The sequence below is a fragment of the Hemiscyllium ocellatum genome, chromosome 10, assembly GCF_020745735.1.
Source record: "Hemiscyllium ocellatum isolate sHemOce1 chromosome 10, sHemOce1.pat.X.cur, whole genome shotgun sequence".
Classification (NCBI taxonomy): domain Eukaryota; kingdom Metazoa; phylum Chordata; class Chondrichthyes; order Orectolobiformes; family Hemiscylliidae; genus Hemiscyllium; species Hemiscyllium ocellatum.
Window position 1 is genome coordinate 110,811,562 of NC_083410.1, and position 22,973 is coordinate 110,834,534.

The following is a 22,973-nucleotide window of genomic DNA, read 5'->3' on the forward strand; positions in this document are numbered from 1 at the left end:
TTCAACATCAGGGAACATTGATTAATCTACTTATTGTGGGAGTGAAGTGGGGGGCTAAGGTGGTGGTGTTGGGTCAGGGGAGGAGAAACAATAGTTGGGAATCAGCAGTAAATTTCCTTGCTCATTTTTAACCGAAGGCAATGACATTTTATGGGTTCCTGAATCATTGCTGACCAGACAGGACAACTTGTCCCCAGATGGATACTATGTTGATCACGGTGGCTCTCAAACTCAAATTTCTGGATGATTCGTCAAGGCCTCGGGATTATTGACCCAGTTGCATAATCAATAATTTACTGTAAGCCTATAAATAGATATAAATATGTTGCTGGTTCAAGCACAGCAGGTTAGGCAGCATCCAAGGAACAGGAAATTCGACGTTTCGGGTCAGATCCCTTCATCAGGAATCAGGGCTCTGGCCCGAAACGTCGAATTTCCTGTTCCTTGGATGCTGCCTGACCTGCTGTGCTTTAACCAGCAACACATTTTCAGCTCTGATCTCCAGCATCTGCAGACCTCACTTTTTACTCTATAAATAGATATAAAAAAATCATCAATATCAGGTCAGGCTTGAAATTGACCCTTGTCATCTCTGGATATGTTGGGGGACAGAGTTCCAGATTTCCACTAGCCCTGTGTAATGAGGATGTGGCAAGGATGCTTCTTCCTATGGGAGAATCGAGAATTAAAAGCCACTGTTTAAAACCCCCTGTTTAAAACAGAGAGAAAGCTATTTCTTTTCATCCTCAGAATCTTTGGAACTCTCTTCCTGAAAAGTTGGCAGTGTCCTTAAATATTTTTAAGGCAAAAGTAGATAAGATTCCAGTTAAACAAGGGGTTGAAAGATTAATCAGGAATGTGGATTTGTGGTTATAATCATATCAGCCATGATCATACTGAATGGCACAGCAGGCTCTATGGGCTGAATGGCCTCTCACATATGTGCAAGTTCTTTCTGATTTCCCTCATTCAGGGCCCTGCTCTCCCCTCCTTTCTCCATCTGAGGCAATACTGTAGCTTCATCTACACTCAATGATCCAAAGACATTATGATATACTTTGGAACAGGTGGGATCTCAACCCAGGTCTCCTGGCTCAGAGATCAGGATATTACCACTGCACCACAATAGCCTAGCATTTATCCTTTATTTTTAAAGTCTATCCCGACTCTAATCTGGACATTTTCCCAGCCAACCTATTCAGAAATATTATGACACACAGCTGGAGGAAGAGGGCTTCAACCCGGTTCTCCTAGCTCAGAGGTATGAACACTACCACTGCACTACAAGAGTCCCTGCATCAGCCTCAGTTTACCCATTCATCATTTTAAATCTGCTAATTCCATGGGAATATAAGCCCGATCTATACTGTATAAATTTTCCTTCATGATTTAACCATTCCGAATTTTGTTGCGAACGTATACCTGTAAGCTTGTGCCCATTTAAACACGGTGGTTTCTAGGAAGTTCATGTTTTTCCCTGGGTGCTGTGCCCTTGTGTTTAATGGATGGTTGATAATTACTGAGGATATTGATGAACTCTTGCAATTCTGTTTTTGTATAAATTTAAATTCCACACACATCAACACAGATAGAGAAGGGAATGTTACTACATGAGTAAAGCTAAATTGCCTGTGGTGACTGGGGCTGTGCAGGGTATGTTGGTTAGCATTGGAAAATACACAATGACAGGGACAGGGTAGGGGTGGTGTGTCTGTGTGGGATGCTTTTCAGAGGATGGGTGTGGACTCGATGGGCTGAATAGACTGCCTCCATCATATTATGATTCTAAAGAAGTTAGTGAGAATGAAAAAGAAGCCCCTGGAAATCAAAATATAGGCCCAAAAATCAAAAGAGAACCCTCAAGTGGTGCACTCAGAAAACAAAATAAAAGTCATTTTTGTCCTTTCAAACCACAATCTCCTGCCTGAGGTCTGGAGAGCAGAATTAAATGACCATCAGATCGAGCTTAAATCCATCTGCTCCATAACTTCCTTCCCAATTGTATTCCAAACCCACTTGGATGAAGACCAGAGTTCAATTAATTGATCTCCTTGATTATTTTTAACACTTCTCCACCAGCATAGTGTGCTTCTAATAACATGGATATGTAGAACACCTTACCAGTCCAAGGTTTCTAATGCTCTCAGCATCAGGAAAATATTTTGATTCTCCTCTTTTTGGACCCCAAGTCAGTGATGTCACACTTGACCATATCGAACCGCGCTGGTCCCTCACGGACACACGGCTCACTCTTTCTTCCTAAGAGTCAGTGCAGGATACTCAAAAACCAAAGCCCAATACAAATTTCTGGGAGCACTGACTGCACTTATTCCCTAGTGGGATGTAAGCATTGCTGGTGGGCCAGCAATTGTTGCCAATCCCTAATTGTTCTTTGGCTGAGCAGCCTGCCTGAACATTTCAGAGAGCGGTTGAGGGTCAACCACTTTGCTGTGTGTCTGGAGTCACGTGTAGACCAGACTAGGTAAAGTCGGCAGTTTCCCTCCCTGAAGGACATGAGTGAACCAGACAGATTTCTGCCTGTCTGATGAAGAGCTTATGCTCAAAACATTTATTCTTCTGCTCCTCGGATGCTGCCTGACCGGCTGTGCTTTTCCAGCACCACACTCTTCGACTCTGATCTCCAGCATCTGCAGTCCTCACTTTCTCCCAGTTTTCTGGGTCAGTCAATTTGTGGTCACCATTACCAAGATTAGCTTTACACTCCAGAATTTATAAAGTGAATTTAAATTCCACTAACTGCCATGGTAGGATGGGAACCCATGTACACTACGCATTAGCCTGGGGTGTCTGAATAACTGCAGTCATAGAGATGTACACCATGGAAACAGACCCTTCGGTCCAACCCGTCCATGCTGACCAGATATCGCAACCCAATCTAGTTCCACCTGCCAGCACCTGGCCCATATCCCTCCAAATGCTTCCTATTCATATACCCATCCAAATGCCTCTTAAATGTTTGCAATTGTACCAGCCTCCACCACATCCTCTGGTAGCTCATTCCATATACATACCACCCTCTGTGTGAAAAAGTTGCCCCTTAGATCTCTTTTATATCTATCCCCTCTCACCCTAAACCTATGCCCTCTAGTTCTAGACTCCCCAACCCCAGGGAAAAGACTTTGTCTATTTATCCTATCCATGCCCCTCATGATATTGTAAACCTTTATAAGGTCACCCCTCAACCTCCGACGCTCCAGGGAAAACAGCCCCAGCCTGTTAAGCCTGTTCAGCCTCTCCCTATAGTTCAAATCCTCCAACCCTGGCAACATCCTTGTAAATCTTTTCTGAACCCTTTCAAGTTTCACAACATCTTTCCAATAGGAAGGAGACCAGAATTGCACGCAATATTCCAAGTGGCCTGACCAATGTTCTGTACAGCCACAACATGACCTCCCAACTCCTGTACTCAATACTCTGACCAATAAAAGAAATCATACTAAACGCCTTCTTCACCATCCTATCTACCTGCGACTCCACTTTCAAAGACCTATGAACCTGCACTCCAAGGTCTCTTTGTTCAGCAACACTCTCTAGGACCTTACCATTAAGTGTATAAGCCCTGCTAATATTTGCTTTCCCAAAATGTAGCATCTCGCATTTGTCTGAATTAAACTCCATCTGCCACCTCTCAGCCCATTGGCCCATCTGGTCCAGATCCTGTTGCAATCTGAGGTAACCCTCTTCACTGTCCACTACACCTCCAATTTTGGTGTCATCTACAAACTTACTAACTGTACCTCTTATGCTCGCAGCCAAATCATTTATGTAAATGACAAAAAGTAGAGGGCCCAACACCGATCCTTGTGGCAACTCACTGGTCACAGGCCTCCAGTCTGAAAAACAACCCTCCACCACCACCCTCTGTCTTCTACCTTTGAGCCAGTTCTGTATCCAAATGGTTAGTTCTCCCTGTATTCTGAGAGGAAAACTAGTCCAATAGTTTCCACTAAACTACCATCTGACACCAAACAGAATCCTGGCTATCTATCTCCTACCTCCGAAATCATTGCTGACCTTGGAACCAAACCTCTGCAGAAGGTAAATGCATTATAACAAGAAATAGCGAGGGTTAAAACAAAATAACAACCAGTTTTCACTCATAGCATTTCCTTAGCAAAGATAATCATCTACAATTTGATATAATATTCTAAGTTATTACAGTTTTCACTTCAAAGCTTCTCAATTCGTCATGAGTTAGGGAATTTTGTTTTTTTATTTTGGGCATGCTCCTTCCAAACCTTTCCTGAGACATTGAGGTTTTACAAATGTCAATAACTAAAGTCATGTCCAGAGATTAAAGCCCAGAAAATCAATTTGCAACCTAATGGTTTGATATGTGTCATTTTCCAATGCTCTGTCTTCTGCGAAAAGCAGTCCATCTTACTTCCTTGCTTCACCAGATCCTGGACTCTATTTAGCCGTGTAAAACATACAGGTAGGATTATGTGGCATACAAAAATAGGCCATTCAGCCCAACTAGTTATGATCCTCCTTGGGCATCCTCTTATTTTTTTCTGTCAAGGGTTATGACAGCTTTGTGGTTCAGCTCTCTCTCTTGAAGTAAAACCCAGAGTTTGCTTTGCTGGACAAGAGTCACCATAGTCTCAGAGGATTGCCTTCTCATCGGAAAGATAGACAATTGGTGAGTTTAACCTGAGACTTCCCACACTCCAGGTGTTACCCTACGTCACAAACCAGCTGTCCAGCCAATTGAGCTAACTGAGCCCCTGCGTTGCTTTCACCTGACCTGTCGCACAAATTCCAGTGACTGCTACAACAGTGGCATACAAAAATAGGCCATTCAGCCCAACTAGTTATGATCCTCCTTGGGCATCCTCTTATTTTTTTTCTCTCTCATATAAATCTCTCCTCCCTCATTTGCTGGTCTGGTTTTGTCTGAAATCAAATATTATTCAAGTTATCCCTATTCCCTGAGTTCTACCTTCACACCATTCTCTGGCACAGTGTTCCTTCTGAATTCTCTATTGGGTTACTTGGTGGCTATTTTACACTGATTATACTCTTCCAACCAAGAGGAGACAGTGCCTCCATAACCACTCCATCAACACTTTTCATTATTTTAAAGTCACCTATCAACCTTCTTTTATCAAGAGAGAAAAAAAACCTAGATTGTCCATCCTTCCCCAACACAGATTTCTGGGATTATCTTTATAAATCTTCCTGCACCAATGCTTTGCCTTGCTATCTGATCTATAATACGACATCCCAAAATGAACATAGAAAGTGCACTCTAACCAAGAGTTATGACAGCTTTGACTCAGCTCTCTCTCTCGAAGTAAAACCCAGAGTTTGCTTTGCTGGACAAGAGTCACCATAGTCTCAGAGGATTGCCTTCTCGTCGGAAAGATAGACAATTGGTGAGTTTAACCTGAGACTTCCCACACCCCAGGTGTTACCCTACGTCACAAACCAGCTGTCCAGCCAATTGAGCTAACTGAGCCCCTGCGTTGCTTTCACCTGACCTATCGCACAAATTCCAGTGACTGCTACAACAGTGGTCTGAGGAACATCAGCCAGTCAGGGGGAAACAGCCAATCACCTTCTGACAAGCAAAGGAGAGAGAGTCGTATGGATTCCAAAGTAGGTGTGCAATCCTCCCCACCCAGTTCTACTCAAAATACTCCACTCAGACAGCCCTGGCCAGCGGAAAACAAGAAAGATCTGCCCTCTGTCATCCAACCGTATCTCAAACCGTATCAAGGTATGGTTCACTTACTGTTAGATGTTGGAACAACCATGCTCGCATGATGTTTGTGGCTACCTTTGGGAAGATCCCTCGCTTTTTCTGTCGCTTTTTATCCTTGTCCGGGTCGTCATCATCTCCTGTGCTCGGTGAAGCTACACTGTTGTCCAAGCCATCACCTGTGAGTACATTAAAAAACGCAGTTTTAAAGCAATCTTTTGTTTTTGGTCATGTGAGACTTTCTGTAATGCTCTTTTATACTACACAAAACCAGGAGATTTCCTTTTCTCCTTATGTTCTTCAGCCGCACACAGTACAGGGCGCTGTCCTGATCTCGCTGCGTTAATGATTAGAAAACTCAAAATAACTTTGTTCTCACTTTCTGACACTGGGACACAAGAGCAGTCTGGTTTGCAAAGTGCACAGAGTGGCAATTGACTTGTACCTGGAACTCCTAAAAATCTACTCCTCCGTTCGGTGCAGCCTTAAACTCCATGGCTTTTCCAACCCTTTATCAGTCACTTCAACATTCGGACAAAACGGCCATTTTCAATGCCCAATCCCCCTCCCCCTTCCTCGCTAGGATTACTAACTTACTCCTTGCTTTTCGTCATTGTTTACATTGAAAGGGGAGGCCAGACAGTGCTATCTGTGCCCAGGTCTTATTGAAGCACAAAAACTTGGCTGGAGACAGCTAGTGCGGTCCAGTCATTCACCTCAGTCTGGACTTGTACAATCCTCTGAATGTCTGCAGTGCAGCATTGCTGGAGAGCTATTGAACAAGGAACATTTCAGGCACAGACTCAAACCATCTGCCTGTCCTTACACCGGGTACATAATGCACAGTTTGGTTTGCACAAATGGCTTTAAAGTCCATGCCAGGATTGAGAGTTTGAGACCATTATTGCTCTCGCCTGAATCTTCACACTGCAGTTTATGACAACACTGTATACAGTACACAGACAGTGCAGTCACATGGATTACTACAATTAACAATGATGTAGTTATACAAAGCCAAGTGGTAAAAGATCCCACCTGTAGTGTGGGGAACAGGTACGAGCCATTAACACATAGACTACTCCAGAAGCACTCGCCACAAGGTCCCACATTCTCTTTCTAAATCTCCACAAAAATTATGGCAGGGATGGAGTGTTGATTTTCAGTCCCCCTAACCAATTTATGCATCTAAACCTTAGCTTCAGTGCAGAATAAAACAAACATTGTTGACACACTTTTACTTTCTCCCACGTCTACGGTGTTAATGAGCTGTCTAAATCTGTAAAGGCTGGCTTCTCCATTCTCAGACGAGGGGGTCGGGAAGTTAAAAGTGCCCTACTCGATTTGGAGTTTGGGCAATTGTACATTTGTCCTTTGTGGATACAAATCCAGGTGACTGACCATCACCTCAGTAAGAGCTGAAAGTGAGAGTAAGGCCAGACACCACGGGGAGTGAAGATTCTGCGCCAGTGCAGCAGGGGGTGCCATTCTGAGGCAAAAGGTTACTCTGAGTGCAGAGGAATAGACAATGAATCTGTATTACTTCTGACCTGAAAAGTGTATGAGGCAGACACTGCATGCAAAGTCTTGCATTTCCCCAGCTTTATTCCTGACTGGCATTAAAATTAGTAGCGAATGCGAAATGCAAACAATTTGCAAAGTTAATGGGGGCCTGAAAGTGCTTAAAAATAACTGCCAGAAATAGAGTGTCATTTACCGGAGTACACAAAAATACACTCGCTGCTTCATTAATAACGCATAGTGCTGTTGTACTGTCACTGAGTCAGAGGTGGATGCTGGGAGTTGAGAGGCAAAGGCAGTTTATTTCCTCCTCATTATAATTTATTAAAAGAACAGGAACAGAAAAAAAATCAACAGCTGCTCAAATAGGTACATAAATACTGCAAACACTAGATTACTCTCACAATTAAACATCGAAGTCATGGGTACAGATTATCGATCCACAATCTGTCACAGCATCCAATCTACTGGCATCCCCTCCCCCCATCCTAATATTTCTGCACCAAACCTCTGTACATACAACTTTCCATTTATGCCAAAAAAACCTTCAAATTCATTTACTAGTAATGCCCTACTGCCTCACTAGAGAAGGGTTCATTGATAATTTATGGAAATATCTACTATAATCCAGAGATGACTTTTTCCATCTTTGTGCATCAATAGAATAATCGAGGCTTTAAAACAGCCTTTGCTTCCCATTACCTCAGGCAAAAGAATTCCTGAAAGTATGCCTTCAGGGCACCTGAATTATATACACCATTAGGAGAAGGAAAGGCTTTCTGCATGCCATATAAAACACTCACCAGTACCTCTCCTGTTTCTCTCATGTCGTGAAAGCACCAACACACGAGACACAGAAATTTAAGTTAAAGTTTCTGCCATTTAATCGACATATGTATTTGAAGGGAGGACGATAAGCCCCTCATATCTGTAAAGAATGATTTACCCGAAACAACTGGCCTCCGTCACATCATTCGTCCCAGGCCCCCAAAAGGAAATGGTTCAACTCTCATGCACAGTTTGCTCTTCCTCCTGTTAGTAGGCCGAGGACGTTTGCTTTCATCGGGGAGGGGAAATCACGTTGCCGGCTTGAAATCGAACACAAGATTCTCATTGCGAGCAAATGCTTTCAAATCCTCGGCTTCAGAGATGGCAAACAGAAATGGTTAGATAACTCAGCTTCTCTGGGGGGGAGTCGAAGGTGTGGGTAAGAGCTGCACCTGTACAGGTGCCAACGGAAGTTACTCTCTCCACAGACATGTTTCTGCCTCATTTTTATTGCTCCTTTTAAACACTGTTTTCTAAAAAAAAACTTTTCTCGTGCACTGACCTCTGAGAGCTGAAACCTTGGAGAAAACTCAAGAGCATCAATTTTATTGGCATTCCCATTTTCGCTGTAATTTGATAGCATCTCTGTGAGGTCTGGGGCTAATTTCTTTTTCTCTCTCTTTTTCTCTCTCTCTCTTTCTCCAGACTCCAAGCTCACTCACAGAGTGCCATATGGCAGCAGCTACAGGCCACATTTGCAAAATATCAGCGCTGACTTCATTTCTCGCTCTGACTTGCCCCCGTCTTCCAAAGCAAAGGTAAATTATGAAGGGAAAACTGAAAAGGTGGAAATAATCACAGAAATGATGCTAGTCCATAAACAAGCTTACAGCCTCATTAGTACAGCAGCAGGCTCCTCTCGCTGATTTATGCTTGGGGTTTTTTTTCTCTCTCTGCTGATGCCATGAGGAAATGCCACAGGGCAACTGGCTGCCAACTGCTAACAGCTTCTGACAGATTCCGAGCGACTAGTGTGAGCTGCGTTTCAGCCGTGACTGTAACTCAGAATGTCATCTCATCCACCCAGGTGTCACCCACCCCGTGTGGCCATTAAGCGGGAGGCCAACAAGGGAGGCGGCTGCAGGCAGTTTTCAATCGCCCCTGGCTATTTTGGAATGGGGGGGTGGGGGTGCGGAAGATGCTGCGGGAGCAGGGTGAAGATTGTGGGGGGTGGAAGGTGTTGGAGGGGAGAGGGATGGAGGTTGTGGGAGGTGGGGGGTTGGAGGTTGTGGGAGGTGGGGGGTGGAGATTGTGGGGGGGTGGAAGGTGTGGGAGGTGGAGGGGTGGAGATGGTGGGGGTGGGAGGTGGAGGGGTGGAAGGTTTGGGAGGTGTCAGGATGGAAGGTGTGGGAGGTGGGAGGATGGAAGGTGTGGAAGGTGAGGGGGTGGAAGGTGTGGGGGATTGGAAGGTGTAAGGGGTGGGGGATTGGAAGGTGTGGGGGGTGGGGGGGTAGAAGGTGTGGGGGGTGGAAGGTATGGGAGGTGGGGAGGTGGAAGGTGTTGGAGGGTAGGGGATTGAGGATTGGGGGAGGTGAGGTGTGGTAGGTGTTGGAGGGGAGGGGTGAAGATTGGGGATGTGGGGGGTGGTAGGTGTTGGAGGGGAGGGGGTCGAGGATTGGGGGAAGGTGAGGTGTGGTAGGTGTTGGAGGGGAGGGGTGAAGATTGGGGATGTGGGGGTTGGTAGGTGTTAGAGGGGAAGGGTGGAGATTGGGGGATGTGGGGGTGGGGTCACACAGACATTGCAATCTCTGCTCACATATGTGCGAACCAGCATCAGCCCACTGCTCCTGCTGACCTTCTGATGAGGTTGATCCATTCAAACGGACTGGAGCTCCCCTTCCCATCTCCGTGGGCGCAGTGTGACATTATCAGATGAATTTAGGCTAATCTCTTTCGATATCGGAGGCTCTGGAATGCCACTTTAATTGTCCATATCTGATCCCATTTATTTGCTGAGTCAAGGTGCGAACTGCCCTTGTGCTCTTCACAATTTGGTCAAAAATATGATTTAAAATCAGCGGTGCTGACACACATTGCTGTTTTACAGCCGTGAGCACTAGCGGAAACAAAAATAAAGCACAACAAACATGCCTTATTTAAGAATGCCATTGGATCAGTCACAAACACTGCTGAGACACGGTCCCCGCAATTCAATTTTCTAGTAATGAAGAGCATGAACTGTAAGTCAAAACTGTCAAGCCTTTCATCACACTGGCTTGCCCTTTGAAAAATTTTTTTTAGAATTGTTTTTACAAAATTTTATAGGCCATGGTCTGGTGAAAGAGGCCAGTCAGTAGAGAAAGGAATTTGTATTACAATTCAACCATGGGCAATTTCTTATAAGGTCTGTGCCTATCCCCATGGAGGGCAGCAGGTGACCTGTTCAGCTTTTAGTCTGTCGGATTGCTCAGATTTCAAACACCCACTCAGCTCAAACATTGCACAGTTGTCCATTTAAGCATGCCCAGGCATTTAGGCCTCTCTATCTTGTTCCTTTCAAGAAAAGATAAAGCAGCATTTATCGTATTCAGACCATTCAATGGGTCAGAATGGTTATGTCTGCAGGGGTTCCCCTTCACACAGGTCAAAGCACTCTTCCCCCCTCCTCCCTAAAATCTAGCCACGCTATAAAAATATTTTAGTTGTCTTTTCTTTCATGGCTGCAAATGTGTTACACTCCTGTATTTTTTTAACAATGTGTGCGTGTTTTCTGCGTTATATTTTAGCCTCTATTTACTTTTTATCTGCAGGGTTTAAACTTAGCTTCAAAGAAATTAATCCAAATTTATATCATAATATTATTTATTCCGTTTGGCAAATTTTGTAACATTTGTCTTGCCTGAACTGCCAAGAAATGTGAATAAAATACGGTTCCTTTAAGGCTCTCCTTTTATATTTTTGCTAGTCATCGGAAAATTGGGACTTTATCCCCAACAAACTCTTAAACTAAGTTAGAAGCATCGAGTGCTATAGGCACTGATCTTTCCCAAGCTGTTGTCTTTGACTATTGAAATAACCCAGTTCACTATGAATGAGTTTCGCTGATAAATTGTAGCAAACGATGTCTCATTCGGTTTCCTGGATAAATGCTGTTTAAAAACAGCAGTCTTATTTGTCCGGTCACACAGCACTAGCATTATCTCAAAGCCCTGCAGCCACTCGGGTATGAATACATTAGACTCAAGGATCTGGTCATGAGCATGAGCAGGGCAAACAGCCAAATGGCTGGGCAATGTTTCCTTTTCCTGCCACCACACTGCAGTGTGTGAACGATAGGATTCTGTCCTCTCCCTATTTTGGCTGACACTGCACCTCAACAGCAGATTTTCTGGCAAAAGGACCAAAAGATGTGGAGACCATTCACCTCTGGATGACCCCTTAAAGGCTATCTGCCTGTCGCTATAATATTGCAGTCAAGAGAGGAAAAATATGAGTTTAGCGTGGTTTAGCAAACTTGCTATCGACAGATTTAATCATTTTATCATCCTGCAAAAGGATTTCTTTTAAAGATGTATTTGTTCATGGGATAAGGACATTGCTGGTTAGGCCTGTATTTACTGTCCAGCCCTAATTGCCCAGAGGGCTGTTAGGAGCCGCCACATTACTGAGGGTCATATAGGTCTGACCAGGTAAGGACAGCAGATTTCCTCCCCTAAACGACATTAGTGAACCAGACAGATTTTTTACAACAGCTGATGGTCAGCTGATTTTTTTTTTCTAAATTATATCAACTATACTTAAATGTCATCAGCTGCCATGGTGAGACAAACTAAATTAAGAGGACTTATTTTTCAAATAGATTCTTACCACTGCAAAGGGAGAGGGCAATTCGAAATAGTTTTCCGAGAAAGTTTCATGAGATACAGCATTGTTAGTGGAGGTGACTGACCGTCAGCCAATCACAAAGTGCGATAGTATCTGTGTCCCAAAGTTGTTTGAACATCTATGTCAATTTTAGATGATACAATAATGTTGCTTGTACTATTTTCTGGCATCGTTCTGTATTTTGGTTATGGACTGAAAGCGCCTCCGATGTGTATATGTTTTGTTTAGATACAGGATGTGGGTGTCACTGGCAGAGCCAGCATTTATTGCCCATCCCTAGTTGCCCCTTGAGAAGATGGTGGCAACTTGCCATCGCGAGCCGCTGCACCCCAGTTCCCTTTTTGAGACCATTCAGTGATTGAAACAACTAAATGATGCGTGACGCCATTTCAGAGGGCACCAGCAACTTCAGCTCACCATCACCTTCTCAAGGGCAACTAGCGGTAAGTAATAAATGATGGCCCAGCCAGTGACGCCCATACGCAAGAGTAAATTTTACAAAAAAAACACAAGTCAATGGCCTACAGTTATAAATAGGTCAGACCAGATTTCCTCCCCTAAAGTGAGCCAACTGGGTTTTTTACAACATTCAGTAATTGTTTCATGATGATCATTGGATTTTCAACTCCAGATTGTTACTGACTTCAGGATCCACCATCTGTCATGGTGGGATTATAAATCTGTGCTGAGAACATTGTCCTGGATCTCCAGATTACTAGGCCAGTGACAATACCACTGTACCACCGAATGGGATTGGGGGAGGGGGGAATAATTGACATGGGGAGAGACTCAAGGCACAGTCTTTCACAGCAAACAAACTCTGGTCAAACAGCTCATCACTGCCAGCAATCTACAGACTCCAGGTATAAAGAGAACCTACAAGTTACAGCACACAAAACTCATGCCCAAAACTGCAACAACAACTTCTGATAAATGCAGAGCAAAGTGGGGACACAGCAGATTAAATGGATTGGTCCTTACATCAGTCAGGGCTAGGCTCAATGGGCTGAATGGCTTCCTTCTGTGCTGGACTGTTTGATGATTTGTTTCCAATGAAATGCACTAACAAAAGGTGAGGTAGGTACAAATGATGCAGGATGGTATGATTGGCAGGAAGATCCAGTTTACTCCATCATCTGCAATCTGCCCAGGAACAGTAATGTCACAACGAGCAAGCCTGGCTCTCCTCTCTCTTTCTCGACCCCTGGCACCCCCTCCAAATTCCTTCTAGGGATCTCAGTCCACAACCACAGAACTGAAACACTTGGTACAGTAGCTCAGTGGTTAGCCCGCCTGCCTCACAGCACCAGGGACCTGGGTTTGATTCCACCTCTGGGCAATTGTGTTTGTGGAGGTTACACATTCTCCCCGTGTCTATGTGGGTCTTGACTGGGTGCTTCAGTTTTCTCCCACAGTCCAACAATGTGTAGGTTAGGTGATTGGCCATGCCAAATTATGCCATGGTGTGCAGGCTGGGTGGGAAAGGCAGGATTACAGGTATAGGGTGGGGGGGCAGGTCTAGTTGGGTATTCAGAGGGTCAGTGTGGACATGATGGGCTGAATGGCCTGCTCAGATCAGTGCACAGACATCCATGTAACAAGTATCCTTCGTGAAGCAAAGTCTGGACTCTGATTAAAGCAATGAGTACCTTTACTATCTTTATTCACAATAGCAGCAAAACCACTACAGACGTTCCCTGTGTGTGAATCCACATTGCTCATTTGCACACATGCTTTTTTTTTACAATCAATTTATTACAAAGAGTTTCTCTCACAGTTTATATCGCACCCAACTTTCTAGATAGGCATTGCACAGCTGATGTACTGAAGACACTTACTGGAAATCAATGCTGAAGCTGCTTCACATTTTAAGAGCTATATCATGTTCATTGTGCCTCACATGCTTTCAACCTTCTCGGTACAGTTATTGAAAAGATCAGCAACTTTAGCACAAAGTTCACATACTTCAAACTGCTAAACAACCTCGGAAAAATAGCAGTAACGTTTTTTTGTTAATTGTCTTTTCTAAAATAAACATGTCCTCATCCTCTGCAAAAGATATATGTGACTTTCTTTTTATCTAATGTTAGTATCTTTTTAATTATTGTCTTATGGAAAGCTTTTGCAAGGTCACAGTTAAATATGCCAGTCTATTGGTTTGCAGTTCTCAATTTTAACTACCTCCACCAATAGCAACGTGCCTGAACTCGAGACTCCTTGAATCTCCCAGTCTCTCTCTCTCTCTCTCTCTCTCATGTCCTTTATGATGCACTTTTAAAACAGCCTCTTTAATCAAGCTTTCAGCTCTCTACCCCATTAGCCCTTTCTACAGCTCAGTGTCAAGTTTAACTTCTTAATGTTCCTATATAGTTTGTTGAGATGTTTAACTGCACTCAATTAAAAATAGGTTGCTCAAGAGGCTAGAATCAGGGGGAGCGTGGATTAAATATGAGGCTGAAGGGGGTTAGAGATATGGAGAAAAGTGAGGACACAAAGGGGTTTGAAAACAAGCATGAGAATTGCATCCCACTATTGCTTCCTAAACACCTATTTTTTTCAGAACATTAAGCTCTAGGAGGGCTATTTGACTTTGACTGTGTTGGCATGAAACCACAACCAGCCAGTACCAGGTGGTTCTTATACCTTTCTCGACTTGTATTCTCAAAGTCCAACTACAGATATTTGCTTCCAAAATTAGGAAGTTTTTTTTTAACTGTAGGAGCTCCTGTGCATTAACTGTTCACAAGAAGGATTAATTAATTGGGAAAAAATCAGTTCACAGAAATGTTTATACCAATTTGTTTTTGTTGGTGTTACAGCTTTTCTTGGGTGAAAAATCTTTTTTTTTATTTAGGGTGGTTTCAGGACCTCCCTCTGCTGTTTTGACAGGATTGCCTGTGGCTGAATGGCTCTGTGCAAGTTTGGATCCCACCAGTTCTGTATATTCCCAGCTCAGTATTCTTCTCCAGGGATCCAGCTCCATGCTGTGCACATTACTTCAGCTCCAAACCCAGGTGCAGGTCACCCTGATTTCTGCAGCAGTGGACTTGGTCTGGGAAGGTGACAATGTTGTATGAAACATACAACAACAACCCACATTCATGCAGTGCCTTCAAAAATGGCAAAATCCCATCTTCCCCTAGCCAGGGCGTTCCCCTTGGGGCCATCTGGTGAAATCTTCAGGGTGGGGACTGGGTTTATAGTAGCATCCACCCCCTCACAACTTTAAATGAGACAAATGCTGCATTTCGTTTGTTCAGTTCCATCCAAAAGGATGTGAAGTCATGGCTTGTGAGCATGTTTTCTGGCACATTGTTAAAGTGTGCTCTCCCCGACACGGAGGTGCATAACATGAACTTTTTGAGATAATATACAAATCCCCTTTTGTTTTGAAAAAGGGAATCTTCAACTTTTGTACCTACAGCTGCCCAGACCGGAACCGTCTTCAGGATAGTCTCTGACATTTTTCGGATTGCAGTTTCGTATGAACAGAGAAAATAGGAATAGGCCATTCGGCCCTTCGAGCCTGCTCTGCCATCCAACATGATCACGGGTGATCATCCATTTCAGTCCCCCGTCCCCCTTTCTCCCCATACCCTTTGATCCCATTCACTCTAAGAACTATATCCAACTCCTTCTTGGAAACATCCAATGTTTTGGCCTCATCCGCTTTCAGTGGTAGGGAATGCCACAGGTTCCCCACTCTCTAGGTGAAGATATTTCACCTCATTTCAGACCAAAAATGGCCTCCTCCTTGACCTTAACCTGTGACCCTGGTTCCAAACTCCCTGGAGGTTGGGAACTTCCTCCTGTCTAGTCCTGGTGGAATTTTATAGATTTTTTTGAGGTTCCCTTCTTGGTTTTTAGCAAGAGTGGTGGCACAGTGGCTCAGTGGTTAACACTGCTGCCTCAGGGAGCCGGGTTCAATTCCAGCCTTGGGCGACTGTCTTTGTGGAGTTTGCGCATTCACCCTGTGTCTGCGTGAGGTTGCTCCGGTTTCCTCCCACAATCCAAAGATGTGCAGGTCAGGTAAACTGGCCGTGCTAAGTTACCCCTAGTTTTAGGTGCACTAGTCAGAGGGAAATGGGTCTGGGTGGGTTACTCTTCAGAAGTTTGGTATGGACTTGTTGGGCCAAATTTCCACACTATAGGGAATCTAACCTAATAACCTTAACTGATCTGTCAATACACCAGTCCTGTCATTCTGGGAATCAGTCTGATAAACCTGTGTGTGCTCCCTCCATTTGACAAAACATCCTTCCTCAAATAAGGCGAGCAAAACTACACACAGTCCTCTAGATGTATTCACACTAAAGCCCTGTACAAATACAGCAAAACATCCCCACCCTGTATTCCAATTCTCTCTTCAATTTAAACTGGGGACAACAATGGAAGCACCAAAATTTGCCTCAACGTTCATTCTGAAGTAAAGCCAGGCCAACCATTCCCTCCATTTTTAAAAAAAAACATAGACAGCAGAATTGCAAAGGAACACATTTGGAGCAATACTACCTTGAGGTTCTCCTCTGAGCCATTCACCATCCTGACTTGGAAATATATCACCATTCCTTCGGAGATGTTGGGTTGAAATCCCAGAACTCTGTCCCTAACAGCATCTACGGCAACGGTTCAAGATGGCAGCTCCCTACCATCTTACCAGTGCATGGGCAATTCAACGCTGGCCTTCGCAGTGAGACTCACATCCTCAGAATGAATGAACGGAGCATGTTCTGGAATGGGGTCAACACCTTCAGGTGGTGGGGTGGGGGGGGGGAGGAGGAATTAGGGCACGGGATTAGGGAAGCTGAAGTAAAGGAAGGTGGAAGTGGCTGAGTAAGGAGAATGGAATAATGGGAGAATTTTCCAGAGAATAGAAAAGCTACTGAGGCTTGTCCACTTGAATCAATGGTTCAGCAACTGGACAAATGACTCTGTTAAAACAAATCTCAACACAACTGTGTACAGTAGCGTATTGTTTATTAGCTGTTATCTTTAAATGAGTAATCAAGGTTCAATGTAATTGACAACATTGAAAATAAATTCGGAAGCCAAACTGTCACATCCTTAGCTTCCAATATGTGTTATTTAAAAACATCGGGATATTTTGTGGTGCACTTTGATAGGTATGGCTTTAAGAATTATGTGGTCAAAATAGCTTATCAATTCTTTAACCTAAAGAGCACTGAACTAATAAGACAGCATTCTCAAATAAACATATTTTAACCCTTTGAAACATAACTATAAAAATCCTGAAGCAACTGTTATAAGACAGAATTTTTAAAATGGGGAAGATGGTGCAGTGGTAATAAATCTTAGGTTCAAATCTCACCATTGTAGACAGTGAAATTTGAATTCATTTAAAAACAAGAATCTAGTCTGATGATTATCATAGAAATTAATCTGTTTGCCCTTTAGGGAACAAAATCTGCTGTCCTTACCCCATCTGGCCTACATGTGACTCCAGACCCACAGCAATGTGGGTGACTCTAACTGCCCTCTGGGCAACTGGTCTAGCCAGTGATGCCCACATCTCATGAACAAATACAGAGATGTAAAACATTCTTTCATTTACATTATCCCTCAAATTTTGCATTTTTGTATTCATTCATGTGGTGTAGGTAACCCTGGTGACACCAGTTTTCATTTTTTGTCTCTCATTACCCCTGAAGAAGGTGGGGGTGAGCTGCCCTCTTGAACCATTGCAGTCCATGTGCTGTAGATAGAAGCACAATGCTGCCAGGGAGAGAATTCCTGGATTTTGATCCCGTAACGGGGAAGAAGGAAACATTTGCATTTATATATCATCTTTTGTGGCTTCAGAATGGTTGGAAAGTGCTTTGGCACAATGAAGTATTTATGAAGTGTCGTCACTGTTTTAACATCAGGCATGTAATGATGAAATGGTGTATAGCTCCAAGTCTGGACGGAGAATGGATTGGAGGAAAATATGTGGGTGGTTGCAAAAAGGTCAGCTCTGCTTTCTCTCCACAGATGCTGGCAGACTTGCTGAGTGTTTCCAGAAATTTCTGCATAAGTTTCAGATTTTGCACCTGCAGTTCTTTGATTTATTTTGTTGTGGGTGGTGGGATTCCCTCACTCTTCCCTGTGAAGCAGGTAATGCGGTTTGGAAGGAACTGTGAAAGAACATTGGTGACATTCTCCCACGTGTCTTGTACATACTGTTACCGCTGTGCCTCAGTGGTGGAGGGAGCGAATTCTTAATGTAATAATCTCAAGCGCACACTTGGCAACAGTTCCCTTCGAAAACCATGAGTGTAATCTTCAAAAGGTTCAGCAAATTTATTGCACTATTTGCAAAAATGGTTTACAAGTCTGGCACTGTAATATAAAGCACAACCTTATTGACTTCACAAGATGTTAAGATGCATTTGCCTCAGTCAAGAGCAATTATCCCATCCAACAAAGCTGGTACTATTTTCAAAAAGCTCAATATCAGCCTGTACGCTACAATGAAGCCTGCCCTTGTGGTCATCCCAATTAGGCAGTCACCTCCAGTAAGATCTAAGGCTCTCCAAAAAAATCCCAAGGGTGAGTCGGTTTCACCCTTTCCAAAAATCAATTCTTTTACAGATTGATATAATTTCCTATTTTCCGCTCTCTCTTCTCGGACCTGTCATGTCCTAGCATCTATCTCCCCTCCTGCTATTGAAAATCTCACCTCACTGATTGGCCTACATCACAGAGTGTGGAATTTATATGTCCAACGAGCGGACTGTGGCCTTGCTCATTGTGTCACGCTAAGCGCAAACCGTTTTGATTTATTATTTTAATGTGCAAGTCTGATTGCAATGTTAGCACGGGTAATAAAATCCTCTGTTTCTTTTCAGTCTCAAGAGTGAGTGAGAGTCAGAGAGACAGAAAGCAAGAACACACCAGTGGGCCATTTGAAATTGCCAGTCATTACATTCCAAGCCTTTTAGCATGTTTCCAAATCTTTCTTTATTCATTGTGTAAACTCAAATCTGCAGTTGACCAAATTGAGCTCTTTTTATTAACTATTGACACAGCGGATGAATAATTTTGTATATACTACTTATCTAAAGGACACAGGCTGGGGGATAAGTAAGCTGCATGTGTCTGGCTGTTCCCTATAACAAACATGTCTTACTCTGAATTCAAACAGTAAAGATGATACCATGCAAGGATTTGACTGACATCAAGGGATTCCCCCTCATTCCTTAACATTTTTGTTGAACTGAGGAGTGGAGCTGGAGGCAGATTTCTTCCGACATGTATTAAAAACATATTTCGTAATTGCCTCAGCCAAGGGGTCCAAACAACCAAAGATCACTCAAATGACCAGAAGAAGCTATAGTCTCTGTTTCAATATTTTTTTTGCATAAGCAATCTTCCCATCATTTCTTGTTCAAGTTTAAAAATGCAACTAAGTGAGAGTAAATGAGATGGAATATACTTGGCATGGATTTTACAACATCAGGAAATTGTTTTGACACAGGCAATGATGAGGTCGAGAAAGAACAAGGAACAGTTAAATAAATTAATGTTTCTAAATTCATCTTTACCATTAGATTGTTAGCATGCATATTACTTTTTGAAAAAAAACACTGGCATGCAATGGTTTTCCATTTCTAAAATGGTTTTTCTTAATTTTCTTAAATATGCAGAGTCAGCTGAGGGATAGTGCAGAAGAACAATGAAAACGTCTAGGTTTCGTGGGAGAATTAGGAATAATTACTGTCCTTTCCCTCAGACTAATGTTCATCCAACAAGTTCTTGTGCAGCTCTTAAAGTTTCTTCTCGTTTACTTGTGAGACTCATTATGATGAAAGGACGCCAACATCAGGCAATGGAAAATCGCTCATTTCTCCTGAGTGGTTTCATTGAAATGCTTAAGTGTTAAGGTGTGTGTATATGTTTTACTGTGGCTTCTATCCACTACATTTGTGACCCCAGGAAACATAAACATTAGTTTAGGATATGGACACAGGCCATGCTGTGGCTTGTAGCTAATCAATTGTCTGACAAACTGAAATTTGGTGGATCGTTGTGCAGTAAATGATCTATTTTCAATATGTTAATGTGGCACAACCTTTGGAATACTGCATTCAATTCTGGTCTCCTTCCTATCGGAAGGATGTTGTGAAAGTTGAAAGGGTTCAGAAAAAATTACAAGAATATTGCCAGGGTTGGAGAGTTTGGGCTATAGGGAGAGGCTGAACAGGCTGGGGCTGTTTTCCCTGGAGCGTCAGAGGCTGAGGGGTGAGCGTATAGACGTTTATAAAATCATGAGGGGCACGGATAGGATAAATAGACAAAGACTTTTCCCGGAGTTGGGGGAGTCCAAAACTAGAGGGCATAGGTTTAAGGTGAGAAGGGAAAGATTTAAAAGGGACCTAAGGGGCAACTTTATATAGAGAGAGACTGGTGTGTGTATGGAATGAGCTGCCAGAGGAAGTGGTTGAGGCTGGCACAATTACAGCATTTAATAAAAGGCACCTGGATGAGTATATGATTAGAAGGGTTTAGGGGATATGGATCAAGTGCTGGCAAATGGGACTGGATCAGCATGGATGACTTGGACCGAAGAGTCTGTTTCTGTGCTGTACATCTCTACAACTTTAATTCACTGCTTTCACACAGCAATCTTGTAAACATGTTCTCCTCTTTATTTTCTCGCAACATATAAACAGTCACAGACACCTTCCTCAACTTAGACACTGTGTTCACTCTTTGCTTTGTATTTGTCACATTTTACTGTCTATTGTGTGGCATTGAGACTGAAGACTGAACATTGCCCAGGGTTTTCAGGGTGGAAAAATTACTTGTCCAGAGACAGAAACTGATGGCTGAGCCTAAGGTGCAGGACTGTTTGTTCATTATGTTAACTCCTCTGCAATGGCCAGGCATGCGGGGTTACTGAGAGGACCTTTAGGGTTAGTGATTAGCATCAAGCTGCATCCATTTGTGCCCATCTTGGGGCTGAAATATGTTTGCATTTTGTGCTGGGAATTAAAAGAAAGTGGTGTAATTTCCTGCAGCTGAGTGAAATGTATAACTGAATAAATCCCTAAGTAGATGATTCCAAATACTCCCTGTGAGTCTTCAATTCAGGTTTGGGCCTGAACTTTATTTATCCTTTGCTCGGAATAACTTGGATTAACCGATCTACCATGCTTTGATTGGGAAGAAAAAGCCTTCCTTGTTTTTAAATCCCACCATGGACTCATACCGCTCTCTACCTCTACATTCTCCTGTAGTCTCTAAAACTCTCTGAGATCTCTGTGCTGCTTCTTACAGCTGTCAAACTCTGAAGAAACAAATTCCTGGAGGTGAGGTTCCAATCACATGACTGCCCCCATGCCCCCTGCTATTATTCCGCCAATTTATATCCTTCCTCATGACAGAGTCCCTCCTCTGCTGAACAGAAACCAGGAGAGTCATTCCCCAATTGGATGATGCTTGACTGTCAGTGAAACATTCCTGCTGAAGGGCTTATGCCTGAAACATCGGTTCTCCTGCTTCCGAATGCTGCCTGACCTGCTGTGCTTTTCCAGCGCCAATCTTTTCAAGTTAGGTATAGTTCATGGAATCCCTTCAGCCCAAGTCCTCATTGACCCTCCAATGAGTAATCCACCAAGACCCATTACTCTACATTTACTCCAGACTAATGCACCTAACCTACACATCCCCAACCACTATGGGGGAATTTAGCATGACCAATCCACCCTAACCTGCACATCTTTGGACTGTGGGAGGAAACCAGACAAAACCCATGTGGACACGAGGAGAATGTGCAAACTCCACATAGACAGTCACCTGAGGCTGGGATCGAACGCGGGTCCCGGTGCTATGAGGCAATTGTGCTAACCACTGAGCCACTGTGCCACCCTCAGGGCTCTTAGCAATAAAGGGCTCAAAGCGTATGGGGTGAGAAAGTGGGAACAGGGTACTGAGATGGATGATCAGCCGTGATCAAATTGAATGGGGGAGCAGGCTTGAAGGGCTGAACAGCCTTTCCCTGCTTCTATTTTCTCCATTTCCATTTCTAGACTCTTGTGCATTAAGCCCTGATTTTAATTTCCCCATTAGCAGGCAGAGGCAATCCCGTTAGTAGTCTGGGCCCAAAGGCACCTGGAATTCCCTCCCTAAACCTCTCAGCTCCTCCACCCCTCTCTCTCTCTCTCTCTCTCTCTCTCTTCCTCAAAACCTTGGTCATCTGCCCTGGGATTTCCTTCCGTAACTCTGCACTGACCGGTGGCTGATAATAACTTCCGTCAAATGCTTGGAACATTCCATCGCAGACAGAAATGGAAGTTGTCCTCACACAAGCCTGAGTGTTCACAGAGACACCTGGGATCTTGCTGTGCTTTCTTTTTCGATACTTGGCGCTCCCACCTCCCCATCACTCCCACCACCCTCCCTGCCCTGCAGCATTTGATTGGTTTCTCAGGCTTTGTGAGTGCTCCTGTCCATTGCTTTGTCTACCCGTGACTTACTGAATGGACTTAAGAACTTCTCTGCAAGGAGGGAAGAAAACACTGGTGTTAAAAAGCAAGACAACAGGAAGCTTTTACGCAGGGAAACTGCAGCTTGTGCCTTTAGCAAACAATAAGCTGGAGAGATAAAGATGCAATGGAAATGGTTTGCACAAGCCCTTCTCACAGTTTCCTGCAGAAGTTGACTTGCGAGCATGTGTGCTGTGATGATATGGGCCATTGCTGCTGTTTTGCTTTTTATTTACTTGGATGTGTTTGTTCCTGTGGAAAAGACAAAAAGCAGTGATAGCAGAGAGAAGGTTTGGCATTGCTTAATGCCAGACCCCTTTTCCCAGCCCTTATCAAACATATCCATCAATGGAGCCTGCCTAGTTTTCAACTTCATGAGATGGTGCTAAGATCAAATTACCTGTTAAAATGTGTGCGCTCCTTCAACCAGGCGTCGCAACTTAGCAACGGAAATGGCTAAAGTTTTCCACCATCTTGCGTGGACTAAAAGGAATGTGACCCCATCTTTTGTACTTATCCCTCTTTGGCAGTGTTTGAGATCTTTCACCTTACAACAGTTTAATTCCTCTCAAGGCAAACTTGGGAATTTC

At 43.6% G+C, this 22,973-nt stretch overlaps 1 protein-coding gene across 4 annotated transcripts in view; it reads right to left on the minus strand.

The window, feature by feature from the left end:
* meis1b (Meis homeobox 1 b) overlaps positions 1–22,973 on the minus strand; it is a 252,384-nt gene that overhangs the window by 137,895 nt on the left and 91,516 nt on the right. For all 4 annotated transcript variants that reach the window (XM_060831862.1, XM_060831861.1, XM_060831864.1 and 1 more), the window contains exon 8: positions 5,759–5,904. In XM_060831862.1, coding sequence (XP_060687845.1) covers positions 5,759–5,904 — 146 coding nt within the window. The remainder of the gene's footprint in view (positions 1–5,758; positions 5,905–22,973) is intronic.